Below are 16,359 nucleotides of genomic sequence, written 5' to 3' on the forward strand. Positions count from 1 at the left end.
AACTGTTTAGTGCTGAATGACACGTTACTGTGTATTGCCGTAGTTTGTTATGGTGCAGCTGTGGCTAGGTTCGTCCCAACAGAATGGAGTCTCGACACCACGGTGTGGAAATGAGTTGAAAGGGAGACTGGGTTGAAGGGACTGGCTTTGAAGTTCATGACAAACTTTGGTTTGCAAATTACTGTGCACTGAAGCGTAAGGCAGCTTTGAGAATGTACCGTACAGTTTGGAATAGACATCAATGTCAAACCAACGCAGGCCTGGTCTTATGTACCACTCGCTGTACATTGCTTGCGTATCCCTACACACCACACCTTGTCGGCGCCATTTTCCAGGAAACACTTCGCGTCTACACTTTCCAAAATCTGTGCTACAGGTGTGATTTCTACATTACAAGAGTGGAAGAATCTCGATAAAACTCTAGACAAGTCAATCGATTCAATTTAAAAAGGAAAGCAAGGACGTTCCTTTGAATGGTAAGTGAAATACCTTCCGTTGCAAAAATCTTTCAAAGAACTTGTCAGTGGTTTGTTTGAAAAGGTACGTGGCAAAGTTGCCACATCGGTAATTGCCGGCGATAGGACATAGAGTACGGGCTACGAGATCAGTCCAGATTCTGGTCCCAATGGCTTCAACGTTTCCCCAAACCAAAAAGTTTAAAAGGTAGCACAATTTGGGGAAGGGATCTAATGTTAAAGGGAACTCACAGTGGAGTCAATCTGTGTTGAAAACTGGGCAGATGGAGGACGGAGAAATTATGGGGGGACGATTTGCCCGGTCATGAAAATTCGACATGATGGGGGGGGGGCGATGTTCTTGATAAAGATGTACTTCTGTGATGTGTATTCAATTCATGCAGAATCTTTAACCAAAATGGTATACTTATGGCTTTCTAAAATTGCTTTCGCTTTTCTGATACAGTGATATTGCATTTCAATCGTTGGGAAATCCTGAAAATTCAACACAATCCGCTTTACATTTTTTTCTCATCACAAACAAAAGTGGGGATGATTTAATAGCCCATACCCCCACCAAGGGGGTATATTTCCCCATCCCCCGGGATTTACACACCATGGGGGCTCAATAGTCAGTTCATGAACAAGTTGGAGAGGACGAGAGCTACATCTACGTATCTTTTAAAACGCGTTAGCGTTAAATGGACCATGCAGTAACTTCAAATAGCACCATGGTGTTTCAAGTCTCCTTCATTTCATTTTCTTTTATTCTCATTTCATCTTTACGTTGGGGCCTTTTGTTTTACACTGAAAGGAACCTAAATAACTGTGATGTAATTTCAGAGGCAGTTGAAAAGAAGGGCAAAGGAGCTGTAATTGAATTTCTAGGCAAGAATTCCGATATATGCCGTAAATTGATCACATCCAATTATGACACCTTGGCTTCAAGCCTGAGGGAAACCTTTTCAGCTGTAACGTATCTGCGTCTTGTACAGATAATCCCACTGGCCATGAAACGGACCTCTGATTTATTTCTTATTGTCGACGTTTTCTCTGACAAAAATAGACAGGCCATGTTGCCGTGTAAATCATCACAGAACGACGTTATAGCAAGGAAAGGGGTTCAAAATGTGAAACGGAACTTGTCACATTGAAACACGAGAAAAACATGTTTCATGACTCACTGGCCTACCGTCATGAATTAGAAACTGAACTGCGAATTAGAAAGAAAAACAATTTTGTCTGCGGAAACTATTCCACAAATAGTCAAATTATACTGCAGGAAAACACTACTAAAAGCGTTCTCCTGTCTCCCTTTATTGGCATTTATTTATTAGCACACCTGCTCACAACTATGCACGTTACATTTGAATAAAAAAGTGTCAAAAGACCTCCAAATAACACTAAAAATGGGCGCCTCAGATATCCTGAGTGTAATCTTTATTACGATTTTGTAACCGCTCTTTTGGCGTAAAACGAAGCACGCAAGATGAACTGCAAGATTGCAGTGCCCAATGCCTGGGCAATGGAACTATTGAATCATGTCGTTATTTCATTCACATCGGCATGATCAATTTCAACTAGTCAAGAGATGTTGACCATACTTGATGGCACTATCGGACACATTCCAGAAAGTGTGCCTGAAAATGTCTGCGTGTTGCTGCAATAGGATCTGCTGTATTCGACGTCATTGGTCTTTTCTTTCCATTATCTAATAATTATTCCTGGCACAAAGAGCGTGGGTTTGAAGTGTCCTGTGGTTTTTTTTTTGGGGGGGGTGTCCTAAAATACAATTTGGAAGGGAAGTTTGTTGGCCTTGTCCGGGAGAAACAGACTCCAAAAACAGAAGAAATCAAATTGTTCCCACAAGTATTTCCTTCACTTTGAACTCGTGCATGCGGCTGTTTGTTCAAAGAAGAACAAGTTTCAAAGTTTAAATTATAGAGGACCTTTGTGTCTAATTTTCCTTATCACGTAGAAATGGCGACAGGATCAGCAGTGACTTCAGCTCTAGAGACGATCAGCAGACATCATCTCGAATGCCCCATTTGTAGTGAGAGATTCCAACGACCCAAGATACTGGACTGTCTGCATAGTTTCTGTGAGCAATGTCTGCTGACATACTGCAGCACGAAGCACCAGGGCTGTACAGAGATTCCTTGCCCCGTGTGTCGACAAGAGACACAACTTCCACAGGCGGGGGTTAGAGGCCTGAAAACCAACTTTTATCTGATCGGTCTGGTTGAGGAGATTGAACTACAGGAAAAGTTGGTGTGTTCGGGTGAGACGAAGCTGCTCTGTGAGACATGTGATGATGGCAATGAGGCAACGCATCGCTGTCTGGACTGTGAACAGAATATCTGCTCACATTGTCGAAGTACTCAGCTACGAACTGTTGTTTCAGCAAATCACAATATACCCCCATTAGAGGAAATTCGTCAAGGGAAGATAAAAATGACAAAGAAGTCTGAAAAATATTGTCCCACGTGTTCCACCCACCAGGGTGAAGTTACACGATTCTTCTGCACAACGTGTGAAACGTTAATTTGTCGAGACTGTACCGTTATTAATCACAGTAAACCAGAACATATCTACCTTGAAAGAAAGGAAGCCGTACTGACATACAAACAGTTATTAGCTGACTTGTTTCCTCCCCTTGAAGAACTCCTCAACGAACTCCAAAAATCTAACGAGACAGTTTCAAGAATGAAGTATGACTTGGATATTCAAGTGAAGACAGTCATGACAGAAGTGCAGGACAGGGCAGCTGAGATAAGAGCAGAGGTCACAGCTCAAGAAAATCGCATCATTGATGACATCAAAAACATCCAAAGCAATCGTCTTCAAAAACTGGCAGAATATGAGAAAACAATGAGTTTGGCATCGGAGAGAATACAGCATTCATTGGAGACAGCAAGAGAGGTGACAAGGACGGCAGCGGATAGTGAGTTCCTCTCACTCTACGCAACAATCAACAAAGACTTGAAATTGTTGGCAGGTCAAACTATTCCAAGAGTTGACAAGAGGCTTGGATTTCTGAAGTTCAAGCCAATTAAGGGCGTAGGTGACGTCTGTCTCGGCAGGTTGGTAACGGACGGAAAGTGGGAGCAGCGACGTGTGTTTGGTCGCTTTGGAAGCGATCCTGGAGAGTTCTGTGGGGCTCGGGGCATTGCTGCTCGTCAGCCTGATGAGGTTACAGTGGCTTACTGCTACAACAAACGAGTTGTGATCTGCAGCATCGATGGTAACCAGAAAAGCACAATCCCGATGGAAGGATGTAAGTTAGGATAGAAACTGCTCACAACGATACACTGGTGCTTTGTTTATCTTAAATAAATTCATGATTTATTTTGGAATTACGATGTCAAACAGAGATGTATCCTGCCTGATGTGTGTGTTGGGGGGGGAATTCAAAAGCAAAATGCTTATTCAACAAGATGGTAGGGAGAAAAAATGTCGAAAGCCTTAGGCCTACTCACAGTCCCAACTCCCTTGCTTCAATTTCGTAGTGTTGTTTTCTAAGGGTTTGTTCATGTTTGATAAATACTTGTAAATACACTGATTACACTGATTTTAAGAATCCAGATATTGCAGGATATTTTATTTAGAGAATTGTCTTCTCCCCAAAAAGACTACACGGCGGTTTAATTGTACAATGCCTGGATTCTTAAAAACAAATCCAGTGAACCTCAATTCCGGCTCAAACTTTTTTTAAACATTCAGGCAAATACATGTCAGATAACAACAAAACAGATATACGCTTCCAATTCACTGTAATAAATGCTGGACACGTTGCATCTACACAATGGTTCATGATCAACATTTCCTCCCGTAAAGGCTCAAAGTGCATTTCTGTTTTTGTGAAGTATCTATTTGCCAGCGTTCATTCGTCCATGTTTAAATACTATGCAGCACAGGTAGTGGACGAGGAGAACGCCCTCTTGCTGCTTATTTTGACGGAAAATTTACTTTCGTTTCGTTGCCACGCGACCGTGCATTCTAGTGCGTAAATATTATGAATATTTAATGCAAGCCTGGCAACAACTAAGGCTGAGAAGTGACTCCGGCTGGGCTTATTGTCGTGAGGGAAGGAAAAATTCCAAATTCCACGGACTCGCTAGACAGGGAGGGGGAGGCTTCAATATACATTCTACATGAATCCTTGTTCACTTGCTATGCATGGACGTAGCTACACGTTAGCCGCTTCTTTGAAACTTCTTCCAGGAGATTCATATTGAGTGTTTCATAAAAAATAATTCCAGGTTCCCAGGATCTATTTGTCAAGAAGGGACAAAGGTTGATCCTGGGTGTCTGGCTTCATAAATCTTCATGAACGTTGGTGATTGGTTAATGCTTTTCTTTTTGTCTTTCAACTCCAAACAGTGCCACTTGACATTGCAGCTACATGCACCGGCAATCGCTTAGCGGTTGTTGAGGAGAACGCATCCGACGTGAAAGTCTTTGACAAGGACAACACGCTGGCTTTCCAGTTCCCCACAGTGCCACCGAGTGAGGTCGGTAAGACCGCAGTGAACCTCCAGAGTGTAGCAGTCAAGACGGATGGGACCATTGTGGTAGGTGACATCGAGAGAATGGTGCTGACCGAACACAGCCCCACTGATGGCGAACTCAGAAGCACCATTCCAGTCAAAATTAAACCTTGTTATGTGGCTGTTGACAGCAATGATCGAGTTGTAATCAGTGACTTGAAACAGTTAGTCGGTGTTGTTGATGGGAATGGTGATACACTGTTCACCATCAAACCTACCATCAATGGTGAGGTAGTTAGACGCTGTACTGGTGTATTCGCAGATAGCACAGGCATCTATGTTGCAATGCATAATGGCAGTTACACCGGTCATATCCACCACTATGACCCTCAAGGTGGCTTTCTCCACTGCATCGCAGAGGGTCTGCACTGGCCCATGGGAATTACATTCACAGCAGATGGGCAACTGGCAGTTGGAGACTACTACTCAGTGAAGATTTATGACTTTGTTTAATGTAACACAAACAAGATTTATGCAGTAGCATTAGTCGGAAATGTTGCGGTGTGAACAACATTGCATTCAATTTCATGACTTCTTTTTTTTATAGAAAATTAGATCCACAAAGGTTTGCGTAGGCTTGTGCATAGCAGAAATGGAAAGCAAACTGCATCAAAATTTCACTAAGATGGGATTCAAAAATATGGGAGCTACATAAAGTGCTTATCATTTAAACAAATTCCTTTGTTAGTTTTGCGTTGTTAACTATATTTTCTCTCGACATATGAATTATTTTCATAGACCCATTTAACAGTAGTAAATGCATCCCAATATTGGTGAGTTATGCCTACCGTGAGCGCTCACAGGAGATAGGGGAAGTTGTTAGCTTGTCTCACCAAAAGAATCAGACTCATTTCAATGCACACATCTTGCAGGGGATTATCAAATTGAGGAGAGTATAAAAACTGAAAAATAATATATGAACTCAAATTGTTCTCATTGAGATTTACATAAAATTTTAATGTTCTCAAAAGCTTACTTTGTGTGAGTAGTGGGATAGCGAAGGTCTCATCATTTAAATAGTGAAGTACATTTGTAAAAGTCGATGTGGAACTCACGTTAGGAGGAATATTCCCCTCATAACTAAACTGTCCCTTTGTGTTGAACCGCCTTATTCTTATTTGCGGTTGAATGTACATTACGAATTAATACCTCGTTAAAACAGGCCCAATGTCACCATTTGGAGGAGAGTTATATTAATTCATTCCCCTTTGCAACTCCTTTCAAAATAAAAATCATTTCGTTTTCTTTTGAACTCAAATGAAGGTTTTGTTAGAGATTTAAATGATGTTTTTCTCTGTGGCAGAGGCAAAAGCAAGATGAAAATTTAGGTTATAAAAAACTTTATTGGCAAATTTCTTAATTTTCGAGGATTTTATTTCCATAGTTTTAATTAGTGACAGCAACAATATTCCACTTACAGAATATAAACGATTTCAAAGACTATGCTTGAGTATTATTTAAAAGCAACATGACCTTTTAATTTTTTAAATGTGAATATTTATCACGACGTAGGTAATTTACATTGTAACGGTTATTTGCATACCCATGGGTAAAATTGTTACTTTTCGGCCGGCCTCCTTGAATCTTTCCTGTACAAGGAAGGGTTGAACACGCATCTAAACCTCTACCAAATAAAAAAATTAAGTCCCAAGACTCGTTTTGACAGTGGACAGATTTACTGGATTATCCGTATGGATGTACAGTTGCCCCTTGTACTATGTAGTGATATGAAGTAAGCCGTACGTTATCAGTAATAAAGAAATCTTGGGGACGTATCAAGAACCAGACCCGTAATACGACAGCTCTCCAAGAAGTTTGTGAGAGAGATGTTAAAGGGTGCCATAATTGAGGTTGTTTAATTACTCCTAGTTGTTTGTCTGCGTCAATACATCAAAGTTGAGTATTACAAGCGACATCTTGTGTGTCTCTCTACGTCTACATACCACGTCCGGTGCTTGTTGCATTCACGTTGAGAATGGCTTCCCTGTCCCGTCCCATTTTAAACATGTTGATCCTATAATTCTAGATATCCGTTTTCTTCCCGATCACAGTACTTGGCAACTAAATTGAAATCCGTAGAGAGAGTATCTCGAAAGTAAAGCTTGTGTAAATATTAATACGCCTTTAGTTTTGTTTTTGGTAGCCGACCTGTTACGGGAATACATAAAAAGTTTCAAGATAAAATAAAAAAGGATGAAACTTTAAAACAGTTCATTGGTAAAGTCCTGTAGGTTTGATGGATTTTGTAGTTTTGGCATTGTTTATAGGCTTTAATAGTTTCATAGGACCGTGCTTGAGGGAAAGCAACCTGACCATTTCAATTTTGTCATGTGAATATGTATCATGACATAGCTATAATATGCGTTGTGCCTCGGTTATTTGCATATCAGTGCGTCAGTTGTTAAGTTTGGGTTGACCTCCCAGTGAGCTACAAGCCTCCGGCGTAAAAACGGCTTGAACCAGTGTCTAAGCCCTCATCAGAAAAAAATAATTTCCAGGAATAAGATTTATCGTATTATTGTACAGTTACCCCTTTTGCTATGCAGTGAACTGATCATGAAACACAGCTGGCTATGTACGTTGCCTGTATAGTGTATTCGGTGTAATGAACAGCCTTCGGGGTAGTAGCAACGCTAATTCGAACCGGACTACAATTTTTTTTCTCTGGGCTCGCCATAAAGATTATTTGAGTGTGTAATATGCATGGCCACAGTTAGGGTTGGGGACTCTCGTTTCGTGTCTGTGCACGACACAGCCATTATCTGACCGTCAATGACGAAACTGTACAGTCTAAAGGAAAACCCCAATATGACTGTCGGCTTTCTAAGTTTCATAAGAGAATAAACATTGCACTATCTGATATAAATGCACGTAGGCCCTATAGCTGTAGTTTGTATCTACATAGTTGAGGTGGAAATAAATCAAGGTTGAATGTGGCAAATTCCATCCTGTGTCCGTCTCTGTCTACGTGCCATTTATAGTCCTCGCCTCTTATTGGGACAGTCTCCTGGTAGCGTCTAAACGATGTTGACCTTATAATTCTAAATTCCTGTTCTTTTCCAAATTACATCAATGTTTTGAAACAACTTCCTATGCTCAGGAGAATGTGTCACCATTATTAGTTTTCGTCTTATTACGCAAATACCAAGGACAATTTATGCTATCAAATCTTGGTTAATTTCTTGTGCTGATTGCAGATTTCCAGAGGGGTTCTAATAACCGTAATGGTACCGCGTGGTAGGTCTGAACGATCCATCTCTTGACCTGAGAAGGCGATGTTCTGACAAGCTCCCCGCAAACCGACAAAGAATGAAACATTCTGTCACACTCAGGACTGGCAACGTCAAGTCTGTGTAATCCAACTGTTTAGTGCTGAATGGCACGTTACTGTGTATTACCGTAGTTTGTTATAGTGCAGCTGTGGCTAGGTTTGTCCCAACAGAATGGAGTCTCGACACAACGGTGTGGAAATGAGTTGAAAGGGAGACTGGATTGAAGGGACTGACTTTGAAGTTCATGACAAACTGTGGTTTGCAAATTACTGTGCACTGAAGCGTAAGGCGGCTTTGAGAATGTACTGTACAGTTTGGAATAGACATCAATGTCAAACCAACGCAGGCCTGGTCTTATGTACCACTCGCTGTACATTGCTTGCGTATCCCTACACACCACACCTTGTCGGCGCCATTTTCCAGGAAACACTTCGCGTCTACACTTTCCAAAATCTGTGCTACAGGTGTGATTTCTACATTACAAGAGTGGAAGAATCTCGATAAAACTCTAGACAAATCAATCGATTCAATTTAAAAAGGAAAGCAAGGACGTTCCTTTGAATGGTAAGTGAAATACCTTCCGTTGCAAAAACCTTTCAAAGAACTTGTCAGTGGTTTGTTTGAAAAGGTACGTGGCAAAGTTGCCACATCGGTAATTGCCGGCGATAGGACATAGAGTACGGGCTACGAGATCAGTCCAGACTCTGCTCCCGATGGCTTCAAAGTTTCCCCAAACCAAAAAGTTTAAAAGGTGGCACAATTAGGGGAAGGGATCTAATGTTAAAAGGAGCTCACAGTGGAGTAAATCTGTGTTGAAAACTGGGCAGATGGAGGACGGGGAAATTGTGGGGGGGGGGCGATTTGCCCGGTCATGAAAATTCGACATGATGGGGGAGGGCGATGTTCTTGATAAAGGTGTACTTCTGTGATGTGTATTCAATTCATGCAGAATCTTTAACCAAAATATTATACTTATGGCTTTCTAAAATTACTTTCGCTTTTCTGATACAGTAATATTGCATTTCAGTCGTTGGGAAATCGTGAAAATTCATCACAATCCGCTTTATTTTTTTCTCATCACAAACAAAAGTGGGGATGATTTAATAGCTCATACCCCCACCAAGGGGGGTATATTTCCCCATCCCCCGGGATTTACACACCATGGGGGCTCAACAGTCAGTTCATGAACAAGTTGGAGAGGACGAGAGCTACATCTACGTATCTTTTAAAACGCGTTAGCGTTAAATGGACCATGCAGTAACTTCAAATAGCATTATGGTGTTTCAAGTCTCCTTAATTTCATTTTCTTTTATTCTCATTTCATCTTTACCTTGGGGCCTTTTGTTTTACATTGAAAGGAACCTAAATAACTGTGATGTAATCTCAGAGGCAGTTGAAAAGAAGGGCAACGGAGCTGTATTTGAATTTTAGGCAAGAATTTCCGATATAGGCCGTAAACTGATCACATCCAATTATGACATCTTGGCTTCAAGCCTGAGGGAAACCTTTTCAGCTGTAACGTATCTGCGTCTTGTACAGATAATCCCACAGGCCATGAAACGGACCTCTGATTTATTTCTTATTGTCGACGTTTTCTCTGACAAAAATAGACAGGCCATGTTGCCGTGTAAATCATCACAGAACGACGTTATAGCAAGGAAAGGGGTTCAAAATGTGAAACGGAACTTGTCACATTGAAACACGAGAAAAACATGTTTCATGACTCACTGGCCTACCGTCATGAATTAGAAACTGAACTGCGGACTAGAAAGAAAAACAATTTTGTCTGTGGAAACTATTCCACAAATAGTCAAATTATACTGCAGGAAAACACTACTAAAAGCGTTCTCCTGTCTCCCTTTATTGGCATTTATTTATGAGCAGACCTGCTTACAACTATGCACGTTACATTTGAATACAAAATGTGTCAAAAGACCTCCAAATAACACAAAAAATAGGCGCCTCAGATATCCTGAGTGTAATCTTTATTACGATTTTGTAACCGCTCTTTTGGCGTAAAACGAAGCATGCAAGATGAACTGCAAGATTGCAGTGCCCAATGGCTAGGCAATGGAACTATTGAATCATGTCGTTATTTCATTCACATCAGCACGATCAATTTCAAATAGCCAAGAGATGTTGACCATACTTGATGGCACTATCCGACACATTCCAGAAAGTGTGCCTGAAAACGTCTGCGTGTTGCTGCAATAGGATCTGCTGTATTCGACGTCATTGGTCTTTTCTTTCCATTATCTAATAATTATTCCTGGCAAAAAAATGCGTGAGTTTGAAGTGTCCTGTTTTTTTTGGGGGGGGGTCCTCAAATGCAATTTGGAAGGGAAGTTTGGTGGCCTTGTCCGGGAGAAACAGACTCCAAAAACAGAAGAAATCAAATTGTTCCCTCAAGTATTTCCTTCACTTTGAACTCGTGCATGCGGCTGTTTGTTCAAAGAAGAACAAGTTTCAAAGTTTAATTTATAGAGGACCTTTGTGTCTAATTTTCCTTATCACGTAGAAATGGCAACAGGATCAGCAGTGAGTTCGGCTCTAGAGACGATCAGCAGACATCATCTCGAATGCCCCATTTGTAGTGAGAGATTCCAACGACCCAAGATACTGGACTGTCTGCATAGTTTCTGTGAGCAATGTCTGCTGACATACTGCAGCACGAAGCACCAGGGCTGTACAGAGATTCCTTGCCCCGTGTGTCGACAAGAGACACAACTTCCACAGGCGGGGGTTAGAGGCCTGAAAACCAACTTTTATCTGATCGGTCTGGTTGAGGAGATTGAACTACAGGAAAAGTTGGTGTGTTCGGGTGAGACGAAGCTGCTCTGTGAGACATGTGATGATGGCAATGAGGCAACGCATCGCTGTCTGGACTGTGAACAGAATATCTGCTCACATTGTCGAAGTACTCAGCTACGAACTGTTGTTTCAGCAAATCACAATATACCCCCATTAGAGGAAATTCGTCAAGAGAAGATAAAAATGACAAAGAAGTCTGAAAAATATTGTCCCACGTGTTCCACCCACCAGGGTGAAGTTACACGATTCTTCTGCACAACGTGTGAAACGTTAATTTGTCGAGACTGTACCGTTATTAATCACAGTAAACCAGAACATATCTACCTTGAAAGAAAGGAAGCCGTACTGACATACAAACAGTTATTAACTGACTTGTTTCCTCCCCTTGAAGAACTCCTCAACGAACTCCAAAAATCTAACGAGACTGTTTCAAGAATGAAGTATGACTGGGATATTCAAGTGAAGGCAGTCATGACAGAAGTGCAGGACAGGGCAACTGAGATAAGAGCAGAGGTCACAGCTCAAGAAAATCGCATCATTGGTGACATCAAAAACATCCAAAGCAATCGTCTTCAAAAACTGGCAGAATATGAGAAAAAAATGAGTTTGGCATCGGAGAGAATACAGCATTCATTGGAGACAGCAAGAGAGGTGACAAGGACGGCAGCGGATAGTGAGTTCCTCTCACTCTACGCAACAATCAACAAAGACTTGACATTGTTGGCAGGTCAAACTATTCCCAGAGTTGACAAGAGGCTTGGATTTCTGAAGTTCAAGCCGAGTAAGGGGTTAGGTGACATCAGTCTGGGCAAGGTGGTGACGGACGGAAAGTGGGAGCAGCGATGTGTGTTTGGTAGCAAGGGAAGCTGTCTAGGAGAGTTTGATAGGGTTTGTGACATTGCTGCTCGTCAGCCGGATGAGGTTGCAGTGGCTGACTGCTACAACGAACGAGTTGTGGTCTGCGGCATCGATGGTAACCAGAAAAGCACAATCCCGATGGAAAGATGTAAGTTTGGATAGAAACTGCTCACAACGATACACTGGTGCTTTGTTTATTGTAAATAAATTAATGATTTATTTTGGAATTACGATGTCAAACAGTGATGAATCCTGCCTGATGTGTGTGTTGGGGGGCAAATTCAAAAGCAAAATGCTTATTCAACATGATGGTAGGGAGACAAAATGTCGAAAGCCTTAGGCCTACTCACAGTCCCAACACCCTTGCTTCAATTTCGTGGTGTTGTTTTCTAAGGGTTTGTTCATGTTTGATAAATACTTGTAAATACACTGATTACTTTCTTCTTACTTAGCTATGAGGTAATCTAAAACAAACAGTCTAAACAACCCGTCAGTTGGTGGCAAGTTGCCGCCGCTGGATACGCCACTGGTGTCAAGCCACATAAGAAATCTAAAGGCTTTTGGCAGAGTCACATGGTACCCAGACGGAGGAGGCTCTAAGAGAAAGAAATGATTGACATATTCATTTTTCCAGATATTGCAGCAAAGTTTATTTAGAGAATTTTCTTCTCCCCAAAAAGACTACACAGCGGCTTAATTGTACAATACCTGGATTCTTTAAACAAAATCCAGTAAACCTCAATTCCGGATCAAACATTTTTTTTGTAAACATTCAGGCAAATATATGTCACATAGCGACAAAACAGATATGCGCTTCGAATTCACTGCAACAAATGTTGCACACGTTGCATCTGCACAATGGTTCATGATCAACATTTCCTCCTGTAAAGGCTCAAAGTGCATTTCTGTTCTTTTGAAGTATCTATTTGCCAGCGTTCATTCATCCATTTAATACTATGCAGCACAGGTAGTGGACGGTAAGGAGGAGAACGTCTCTTGCTCCTTATTTTGATGGAAAACTTACTTTCTTTTCCTAAAGTTCGTTGCCACGCGACCGTCATTCTAGTGTATTAATATTACGAATATTTTAACGCAAGCCTGGCAACAACGAAGGTTGAGAAGGGGCCCCGGGTGGGCTTATTGTCGTGAGAGAAGGAAAAATTCCAAATTCCACGGACTCGCTAGACAGGGAGGGGGAGGCTTCAATATACATTCTACATGAATCCTTGTTCACTTGCTATGCATGGACGTAGCTACACGTTAGCCGTTTCTTTGAAACTTCTTCCAGGAACTTTATGTTGATTGTTTCATAATAAATAATTCCAGGTTTCAGGGATCTATTTTTCGAGGAAGGGACAAGGGTTTATAACTCTTCATGAACGTGGTTGGTTGGTTCATGTGTTTCTTTTTGTCTTTCAACTCCAAAAAGGGCCACGTGGCATTACAGCTACACGCACCGGCAATCGCTTGGCGGTTCTTGAGCAGTACGCATCCCACGTGAAAGTCTTTGACAAGGACAAAAGGCTGGCTTTCCAGTTCTCCACAGTGCCACCAAGTGAGGTCAGTGAGACCGCAGTGGACCTCCAGAGTGTAGCAGTCAAGACGGATGGGACCATTGTGGTAGGTGACATCGAGAGAATGGTGCTGACCGAACACAGCCCCACTGATGGGGGAACTCGGGAGCACCATCCCAGTCAAGATTGAACCTTATTTTCTGGCTGTTGACAGCAATGATCGAGTCGTAATCAGTGGCCTTGAACAAGAGTTAGTCGTTGTTGTTGATTGGAATGGTGATACACTGTTCACCATCAAACCAACCATCGATGGTGAAGTAGTTAGATGCTGTACTGGTGTATGCGCAGATAGCACAGGCGTCTATGTTGCAATGCATAATGGCAGTGACACCGGTCATATCCACCACTATGACCCTCAAGGTGGCTTTCTCCACTGCATCGCAGAGGGTCTGCACTGGCCCCTGGGAATCACATTCACAGCAGATGGGCAACTGGCAGTTGCAGACTACTACTCAGTGAAAATTTATGACTTTGTTTAATATAACACAAACAAGTCGATTTCCTTCCGCTTTCTTCGGAGGAAACAGCAATAGCATTAGTCGCAACCGTTGCGGTGCGAACAACAATGACATTCAATTTCATGACTCATTTTTAAAAACAGAAAATTAAATCCACAAAGGTTTGCGTAGGCTTACTGCATAGCAGAAATGGAAAGCAAACTACATCAAAATTTCACTGAGATGGGATTCAAAAGTATGGGAGCTACAAAAAGTGATTATCATTTAAACAAATTTCCTTTGTTAGTTTTGCATTGTTAACTATATTTCCTCACGACATGTGAATTATTTTCATAGATCCATTTAACAGTAGTAAATGCATCCCAATATTGGTGAGTTATGCCTACCGTAAGCGCTCACAGGAGATAGGGGAAGTTGTTAGCTTGTCTCATCAAAAGAATCATTCCCATTTTAATGAACACAACTTGCAGGGGATTATCAAATTGAGGAGAGTATAAAAATATTAAATATCTATGTAAATATGTGTAGTCAAATTGTTCTCATTGAGATTTACATAAATTTTAATGTTCTCAAAAGCTTACTTTGTGTGAGTAGTGGGATAGCGAAGGTCTCATCATTAGAATAGTGAAGTACATTTCTGAAAGTCGATGTGGAACTCATGTTAGGAGGAATATTCCCCTCATAACTAAACTGTCCCTTTGTGTTGAACCGCCTTATTCTTATTTGCGGTTGAATGTATATTACGAATTAATACCTCGTTAAAACAGGCCCAATGTCACCATTTGGAGGAGAGTTATATTAATTCATTCCCCTTTGCAACTCCTTTCGAAACAAAATTCAGTTTGTTTTTCTTTTGAACTCAAATAAATTGAAATGGTGTTTTTCTTTGTGGCAGGAGCAAAAGCAAGATGAAATTTAGGTTATAAAAAGCTTTATTGACAAATTGCTTAATTTTCGTGGATTTTATTTACATAGTTTTAATTACTGACAACAACAATATTCCACTTACTGAATAAAAACGTTTTCAAAGACTATGCCTGAGTATTATTTAAAGGCAACATGACCTTTTGTTTTTTTTAAATGTGAATATTTATCATGACGTAGGTAATTTACATTGTAACGGTTATTTACATACCCATGGTAAAGTTGTTACTTTTCGGCTGACCTCCTTGAATCTTTCCTGCACAAGGAAGGATTGAACACGCATCTAAACCTCTGCCAGACAAACAAATAAGCCCCAAGACTCGTTTTGAGAGTGGACAGATTTACTGGATTATCCGTATGGTTGTATAGTTGCCCCTTGTACTATGTAGTGATATGAAGAAAGCCGTACGTTATCAGTAATCAAGAAGTCTTAGGGACGTATCAAGAACCAGACCCGTAATACGACAGCTCTCCAGGAAGTTTGTGAGAGAGCTGTTAAAGGGTGCCATAATTGAGGTTGTTTAATTACTCCTGTTTGTTTGTCTGCGCGTGACATATGATCTGGCTGTCAGTAACGAAATCGGACAGTCTAAAGGAAAACCCTTTTGGGTATTTCATGATTTTTTTGATAAAGTCTGAAGTGTAGGGACATTGCTGTTGCATTATGAATAAAATGTACGTAGTCTGTGTTTGCTAGAAGAGCTTTGCACATCGACTGCTTTCATTTAATACTTTGTTCCTTCAAGAAATGGATTTTTTTCCTTTTAGGCTGTAGCCAATTTAGCAGTGAAAATATCGAAACATTTTGTTAGGAAACACAGAATTTTTCAGACCACCCTCATAGGGTTTGTGAACAGGGTGTAAAGTGACATTCGTATATGGAACTCACTCCAGGAAATCTGTAAGGAAAGCAGTATAAAATATTGAAAATGGCAGAAAATGCTAGGTATGGGGGCCCAGAGGGACATTGGAAATCGTCAACATTGACCCCAATATTTACAACCAAAATCACGAATCGATCTCCGGTCGTCAATATTGCAGTAAATATTCACGACCTGCTCTCTAATAGCGAATATTACCGTCCACGTTTGTGACCGAAATTCACGACTCTCTAGCGCTCTTCGGTTGCAAATATTGACGTCAATATTCCAGACTTTTTTGACTTGTTGTATCCCCTGTCGCAAATATTGCCGCGATTTTTTTTTTTCAGCAAGCAAGGTAGATTGGGCCTGCTAGTCTGTCCGTAGCCATGACCACAGATGGTGATAATAGCATGGACACTTGAGATCAGGCCAAAAGGTAGGTTTACGCATTACGCGTGCGCGTGGACACGCTTCGTTTCCGCCTATCCTGCTGGAAAAAAATCCAGGAAACATTTGGGACCGGAGATCGAACGAGTGGTGAATTTGGTCATGAATATTGACGTCAATATTGACGATTGACGATGTCCCTCTTGG

General features: G+C 41.2%; 1 protein-coding gene and 1 pseudogene across 2 annotated transcripts; both read left to right on the forward strand.

Moving 5' to 3' along the window:
* Positions 1–46: 46 nt before the first annotated feature.
* On the forward strand, positions 47–7,951 carry LOC147795412 (E3 ubiquitin-protein ligase TRIM56-like). The gene is made up of 3 exons (XM_087131956.1): positions 47–476; positions 2,434–3,732; positions 4,839–7,951. Exons 2-3 carry the CDS (start codon positions 2,436–2,438, stop codon positions 5,456–5,458), a joined length of 1,917 nt encoding a protein of 638 aa, XP_086988082.1. The 5' UTR covers positions 47–476; positions 2,434–2,435; the 3' UTR covers positions 5,459–7,951.
* A 383-nt stretch (positions 7,952–8,334) lies between these two features.
* Positions 8,335–15,601, forward strand: LOC147795413 (E3 ubiquitin-protein ligase TRIM33-like; annotated as a pseudogene). Its single transcript, XR_015423916.1, has 3 exons — positions 8,335–8,841; positions 10,796–12,094; positions 13,376–15,601. The product of XR_015423916.1 is annotated as an E3 ubiquitin-protein ligase TRIM33-like (transcript).
* Positions 15,602–16,359: the final 758 nt, after the last annotated feature.

This window comes from Acanthaster planci, unplaced genomic scaffold (assembly GCF_054643075.1).
Source record: "Acanthaster planci isolate LZ-2023a unplaced genomic scaffold, COTS_SCS Contig35, whole genome shotgun sequence".
Classification (NCBI taxonomy): Eukaryota; Metazoa; Echinodermata; class Asteroidea; order Valvatida; family Acanthasteridae; genus Acanthaster; species Acanthaster planci.

Excerpts from the sequence above, each read along its gene's own strand:
- LOC147795412 (XM_087131956.1), top strand. The coding sequence starts at position 2,436 with ATGGCGACAGGATCAGCAGTGACTTCAGCTCTAGAGACGATCAGCAGA. Across the intron at positions 3,733-4,838 it reads CACAATCCCGATGGAAGGAT|TGCCACTTGACATTGCAGCT; the intron begins GTAAGTTAGGAT and ends AACTCCAAACAG.